Source organism: Porites lutea, chromosome 3 (assembly GCF_958299795.1).
Source record: "Porites lutea chromosome 3, jaPorLute2.1, whole genome shotgun sequence".
Lineage (NCBI taxonomy): Eukaryota > Metazoa > Cnidaria > Anthozoa > Scleractinia > Poritidae > Porites > Porites lutea.
Window position 1 is genome coordinate 14,052,915 of NC_133203.1, and position 7,355 is coordinate 14,060,269.

Below are 7,355 nucleotides of genomic sequence, written 5' to 3' on the forward strand. Positions count from 1 at the left end.
GATGGGTGAGTGATGACAATGATGAGAAGATTGACTAATAAAATGGGAATGAAAACAATACATATGCGGTTGGGTTGATGATGATGATGGTAAGATTGAGCGCGTTACTTCACAAAGTAAAGGACATCGAGTTTTTAGCACATTGAACTAATAGCACTTGATTATTAAGGCTTATCAATAAAGTTACTAATGATTAATCTTGTAAGTAGAATTAAATAAAAAAGAGAAAAAAGAAATGGCATCACCACTTCAAAAGTTTTACACCCCCTCCTTTTTCTTTTTTAAAAAAAATTTGGAGGGGGGGGGGAGCAAAAAACGCAAGTATATATGCCCTCTCGGGGCATGAACGCATAGAAAAGCGATCTGAAAAGTGATCCTGATGTTGGCAAAACATTTCAATAGCACGCTCAATACCCAGGGGTAATGCAAGGGTCCAAGGAGGGAAAACGTGCTAAATTATGGGGCCCGCGTGCCCATTTCGGAGCAAACATATCAATGAAAATAGGCTGGCAATTACTTGAGTAGGCGTGAAAGAGAGGGAAAGAAAAGAAATAGGAAAAAATAAGAAATCCGTTCGTCTTAAATATTTGTTTTAGCTGTTTTGTGTCGTAAACAAAATATCATATGATAGCTCCCCTAAAATTTACGGTGTCAGGATTTTTTTCTTTTTATGTTTCGTTGTCGTTGAAATTCCAAGCTTCGAAATCTTAATCCAAAAAGTTTATCAGTATATAGCCTGCGAGCAGGCTGACTTGTGTGAGTTTGCAGAACGTTTTGCTCACCTGCTTTGCTTCTATTGGCTAGTATCTTGACACCTCGAAAGAGGCGAAATTTAAAAATCAATAGCCCGCGTGTAGGCTCACTCACTGTTCCATTTTTCTCGCCTCGCGCTGGCGGTTTCTGGCGCCAAAACAAGTGTAGTTGCTCGTCAGCCAGTTTATATATGTAGGTGTAAGCCAATTGTGCTTAATTCAGATGTTCGGGTGCGGTTCTTTTAAATAATTTACCCACGTCAATAAATGACGCTACATCGCTTTCCATTGTTATGAACTTTCTTAGACTTCATTTTAGCCATTAGTTTTCCTTAATATACCCCGTAGGTAACTCACGGTAACGCACTTACTCGTCTTAATCTTAGACAAATTGTGATTATTGTGAAGATATGTATTTTTGCCTTTTTTTTCACTTTTTCAAATCCTTCTACGTAATTTTTAAGTAATTTTTTAAATTTTTATCAGGTAGTTATAATTTACGCCGGGCTCCTTTTGATACCAGCCAGTGACTGATAGGACCCTGTCTAAATTAAGGTAACTTGATTATTTTGACTTGTTTCAGAAGTCGATTAAATCACCTTAGAAAAGGTGGAATTCCAGGAACAAAAGAAGAGCTCAGACTCATGTATGAAGACTGGGCAATTGACTATGATAAGGTATCTATGCAAAACGTTTAGATACAGTAGGACCCCTGTAACTGGAACTCCCCGCTAACTGGAACTAAGTCTCATTTCCCTTGGATTTGACCCTGAGACTATGATAAATGATCCTGAGGTTTCTTAAGTATGAATTTGTTAAAGTTACCGATAAAAAATTAAACAACGTTTCCTCGTAACAATGTCTGCTTAAACATGTGTCCATGACGTTTTTTTTTTTTCTGAGAGCCCGCTTGATACGAACACCCAGAATCGTAGTTAAGTGAAAAATAGCTATTTTCCTTCGTCCCTTCGCATGACTCTCCGCGCGCGTCAACCTGACCCCAATCTTCTCTCACCCCCAAAACACGTAAATAGCAACTGGGTACGAGTCTGACGAACACCCGGATAACACAGGACTCTGTGGCATGTCCTCCTGGCGGTTTCGCATTAACCGGGTTCCACTATAGTATACTCTATCCGTGACCAAAGTGACGTTTGCCTGCGTTCATTATCTTTCAGGATATTTTGTGCGATTTCGCCTACAAATTATGCAAGCCCATGACTACAATGTTTGATGCAGCATTGAATACCTTCACAAAGAAAAGTAGACAAAATCTAAAAATTATCGACGTAGCGGCTGGAACAGGTTTAATAGGTCTTGAGCTTCACCAAATGGGCTACACCAATTTACACGCACTGGATAGTTCACAAAAAATGCTAAATGAAGCAAGAAAGAAGGGGATTTACACACAGTTTTTCTGCTTTCCAATCGACGATCAGCGGATTTCAGAGATAAACACAGGAGATTATGACGCTCTTATCTGTGTCAACGGGTTTGGAAATAATCACATTCTTCCTTCGGCTTTGGCAGAAATGTGTCGAATTGTTGTGAAAGGTAAACTGCTAGTTTATATTCATTGATATAATTAAGTACCACTTTAGGCATGGTAAAGTTAATGATGCCATGCTGGCGACGGAGAGCAACGGACGGACTGGCACAAGACAAACACAGCGCTCTGCCACATGCGTACAATTATATTAATTTCGTTTGTTTATCTCCTCTCAGTGCGTCTAGCTCTTGCTCACGAGCAAAGCACAGAGCTGACCACGTGCTCAATTTTTCCCACCTTTTTATTTTTTGTTTTCACAGATACAGTAGGGATCGTAATGAGGGAGTCCGAAAATTACCGTATTAGTAATAAACATACTGCTGAGGGATACTGGTCTGGAGAAGGTTCGGGATCTTGGAAGTTGTACTAGAGATCGAGCCTTAAGAGGTCAGTTTTCTTCCCGTCGTCTTCTAGGCGTCGACCGGAAGTAAGTAATTAGGGGTCGTATGCTTCAATGTAGCCTGCCTTGTAGCCGGCCCTCGCATCGTTTAAACCAGTTGTAAAGTCCGTCTGCGAATTAGGGCACCGGAGCAAGAAAAACCTCTGGTTTTCAAGCTGACTCTAAGGTTTTGTTTAACGCTATCACGAGCTCAATCTTTCTTGCCACGAGGTATTAGTCGTATTTAACCTGTCAAGACTTAATTCAAATCGGACTAATCAGAAACTGCTTACGAAACTAGCCAATCAAAACGGCCGACATATGTACTTGCGACTCTGCGGGATTCCAACGCGTTATTGTACACTAATTCGCAGACCCAGTTTTCTTGGGGGGGGGGGGGGGGACCATCCTACTTTGAAGCTCTCTGGTATCCCCACCTTTACTTTTATCGTGAGTCTAACACATAGAATGGATAACATATAGATTAATCTACAATATAACTTAAAATTTTTGGCGATCGGAGTGAATGCTCACCGAGATATGATAATTTAGTACGAGAGAATAGAAGGGATTCCCGTCACGTAACGTCTCCAGCCAGCTGAGTGTATACGTCATGCCGAGAATTAAAAACTCTAAAAAGAAAATGGCCGGGATGTTGAATGCTATTCGGGCGAGAGAGGAAGTAGAAGAGGAGAAGAGGTTGTGTAGCATTTCTTGATTTTTTAAAAACACGAGAATTGATTAAAAATCGTGAGTTAAACATCGATATATGTATCACGCGATCGCCTGTCTCATCGTACCAAAATTACCATATCTCGGTGAGCATTCGGAAGTCGGCCAAACGCGGTCTTTGCACTCGTGCTGAACAAGACTAGAAACAATAGACAACCCCCAAAGCACAAACTCAGCCAAAACGCTAAAAATCTTCAATGTTTACTCAAATTTGGGCTTATAGAAAATAATGTCACAATTTTTCAATGACCATGAAATTCAGAATCCGGGTAGTTAGTTAATCAACTGTGGCCCTGATAAATTTTGAAGAAAAAAAACTACGAATTTTTAAGAAAATGCTTTTTTCGTGAGAACGACTTTTAAACGCTGACAAATGTCAACAAATAGCTAAAACTGTAATTTCTATATGTTTGCTTTGCTCGAAATCGCGCGCATTACAAGGCCCTAAAGCTTTTTGCTGACTTGCGAGGACCCATCTGTTATAACGATAAAGGATTAAATTAACTGCAAAAACCGTGGACGAAGATACTGCTAGTTGTAAACGTTGGATCTCTAAAAAAGAGATCAAATCAGCCAAAATATAAAGAACAAGAACGAGAAGTCCGAAGACTACAGCAAAGCTGATTTAAAACAACGTGAATTATTTTTTATAACAATATTTCGGCTGGCCATACCAGCCTTCTTCAGGTTTACAGATGTTACTGAACTTATGTAGCAATCACAATATTATATAGATGGAGAATGTCGCAATAAAAGGGAGAGGCGGAAATGGCGTACAACTTAAAAAATGGAAAGGAAAAATACTAAGGATATGGATTACAAGAATTCGTCACGGCGGTTTAGGCCATGAGGTTCAAGAGTCATGGTCTTAGCTATCAAATGCGACTCCCTGGCCTTACGAACTGAGTCAGGCTGGTATGGCCAGCCGAAATATTGTTATAAAAAACAATACACGTTGTTTTAAATCAGCTTTGTTGTAGTCTTCGGACTTCTCGTTCTTGTTATAACGATGCCCAAAATAAAGGGATGAATCCCATAGTGTATTAGATATAATCGTGTAAAGTTTGCTTATCATTTTCGCATAAATTATGACCTAAATTTGGAAACCGCTGAATTTCTCGAATTGAGTCTTTGCGATTTTAATGAAACTCTGTTCAGCTCAAGGCACTTATGCGCACTATATGTAGGCGATAGATTTTCACGAGAAAATGCCGGCAACAGCAGATTTTCCTGTTCAGACCTCAAAGGGGCGTGGCATTATAACCACGTGACATTTACTCCGATCGCCAAAAATTTTAAGTTATATTGTAGATTGATCTATATGTTATCCATTCTATGTGTTAGACTTACGATAAAAGTGAAGGTGGAGATACCAGAGAGCTTCAAAGTAGGATGGTACCCCCCCAAAAAAAGCTGGGTCGAGTCACCTTAATACTTCACGCTGCGCATGATTGAATTCAATTCTTTCAATTAAATGTATTGTGGGTGATGATAGTAAAAGGGAGTGTAAGCTGACTGTCCTTAAACACTGTATCAGTATGAATGATCGTGCTCGCCTGATGGCATAACGCGCTATCAAAGAATTCGTTTAAAACTGAGGTCAGTACGGTATACGTATGGACCACACTTAAGCACAAGACGCGCTGCGCTGATTACCGACGGCCAACGTCCGTCAAGGGGAAGCAACAGTTTGCTGATGTCCGTGTAGTTGCTTAACCTTTCTATTTTTAACCCGCAGTTTATGACCATTTACATGGGGTCATTTCAATTTGAGAGGCTCAGTTACGTTTTCAGAACTTGCTCTTCCAATTCATGGCAGAGATTTTGAGTAAAAAATCTTTTCAGTCTGACACTTGATGTCAGTTTTATCCTGTGTCAGTCAATATTGTCCGACGTAGTGATCAACTCATGATTCCTTGACTAGTAGAAGACACAATTAAAGAGTCATATAGGATCGGGAACCAGGAAAGACACAAAAGAAGATGAGATAGTAGGGGGCCCAGGTCATCCGGACCTTGAGATAAGAGGGGGAGGGGTAGAATGTCTGCTCCGCAAAAAACGTTCTTATCCCTGGGGGCCTTTGGTTGATCTGAAAATAAGGGGGTGGGTCTCCCAGGCTTCTCTCTCCTAGTTCCGCCACTGAGTAGCGTTTTACCCCTTTCACTGGCAAAGTTGACGAAAGTCAAAATTCGACTTAATAATTTCGTTTTGTAGAATCCTGAAAAAAAAAATGCGTACCATGTGAACGTACTGCTAAAGAGGTTTCATTTGAATGGTCACACCACAGGATTTTATCTGAAGACTCAAAAGTTAGAAACAAAACTTGAGCCTTAAGCCCTCTAATCTCTTTTGTATTTTACATTTTAGGGGGTCTTCTTTGCTTTGATATCAGAGATCAGTGTATGGAGGAATGGGAAGATAAACTGATGGAGTTGGAAATGGAAGGAATTTGGGAAACTGTTACAAAAGAAAAATTGCCAGTGGACGACGATGATAAGACAAACGCGTTTGTGTTTAAGCTCCTGTGAAAAATATTGACATCCAACTACCGTGTAGCATGAAAATTTTTCGGGAGTTTTATTTTGCGGATTGGCGATTTTTTGTGGTTTGCGGGAACAAATTTTTGCGGTTCGAGATGACTGAAATTTCTGGTGGGAACTAATTTTTGCGATTCTCTGTTCAAGTAGCAGAATATTTAAGTGGAAGAAACCTTAATATGGTATTTTCAATTTTTATTTTACGGTATGTTGAGTCAAAGTTCACTCTACTTACACATTTAATGGAGAATAATACGGCAATCACTGTAATATCTTACTGCACAAAGGGACTGAACAACAGCAAAACAAAACCAAGCCTATCCCTACCATACACAACAAGTCCATTAAAAGCAGAGTTTTTAATTTGACTGAAGGGAGTTAATTTTTGCGGCGTTTTATTTTGCGTTTTTTTTTTTTTCTGCGGGAACTAATTTTTTCGGATCGAGGTCAATCCGCAAAATTCGCAAAAATTAGAACCCGCAAAATTTTCATGCTACACGAGGGTCTCAATGGGGTTAACCGATAGGCGTAAAACGGCCAAAAATTTAGTCGATAGCCGTAAAAATTGAAAAATTTTAACCGTTAGCCGTAAATAGAGTAAAAAAGAGTTAACCGTAAAAGAAACTGTTCCCAAGATTAGCTACTTTTAAGCCGGTACTAAACTCACTTATGGCTGCGTTTTTTATTTCCAGGCTAGTGTGACTCCGTACGCACGTTAGGCGAAACACGTTTTAGGTGCAGACCAAAACCTGGGCTCCATTTCCGCAGTCTCTCGGGGAACTAATTTTTTCCATGGCGAAAGTGTGGCTTCTTGCTGGGGATTAATATTTGCGATTTTAAGGAGGTCGTGCCCTCAAAACACTAGTGTAGAGATGTCACTACAGTATTTGTAAAACACGTTGCCCATAAACAACATTTCCCTGTTTTCCTCTGACGCTACGGTAGACATTGCCATGCCTAGTCCCTGTAAGGCGTCTTCCCACGCAATTTCGGTCAAGGCATTTCGGTGGCGAACTCATTAGGACCACGTGACCCGAAAAGCATTAGCTGCGCGGAATAATGAGGCCTACGGACAAGGCAACGGGAGACAGTCGTTCCGTACAGTCCTTCGCAATCATTAAAAACACTGGACACGGGAATAACCGTTTTCACGCTAGAGCTAGAAATGGATTATCCGTCTGAGACTAGCCTGTGTACAGTCGCGCCCCCCCCGCCCCCCCCCCCCCCCCCCCCACAGACAGACACCCCTTCTCCGATTTTTTTCTGAGGGGAGGGGGCGGCTGTACACAGGCTATCTGGAACGGATAATCCCTTCATCAAACTGTCCATCGAAATAATTGACGGATAAAGTCAGGCGGATTAAACATTCAAAATTAAAACTATTCCATTTTCAAATTAAGAAGTAT

General features: G+C 40.6%; 1 protein-coding gene across 1 annotated transcript; it reads left to right on the forward strand.

The window, feature by feature from the left end:
* The first annotated feature begins 2,033 nt into the window (after positions 1-2,033).
* Positions 2,034-5,944, forward strand: LOC140929404 (methyltransferase-like protein 27). Its single transcript, XM_073379204.1, has 2 exons — positions 2,034-2,306; positions 5,780-5,944. The coding sequence occupies exons 1-2, from the start codon at positions 2,084-2,086 to the stop codon at positions 5,938-5,940; spliced, it is 384 nt and encodes a 127-aa protein (XP_073235305.1). The 5' UTR covers positions 2,034-2,083; the 3' UTR covers positions 5,941-5,944.
* Positions 5,945-7,355: the final 1,411 nt, after the last annotated feature.

Bases quoted from the DNA above. Each gene is read 5' to 3' on its own strand.
- LOC140929404 (XM_073379204.1), top strand. From the start codon at position 2,084: ATGGGCTACACCAATTTACACGCACTGGATAGTTCACAAAAAATGCTA. The intron at 2,307-5,779 runs GTAAACTGCTAG...TTTACATTTTAG, and splicing joins GTGTCGAATTGTTGTGAAAG to GGGGTCTTCTTTGCTTTGAT.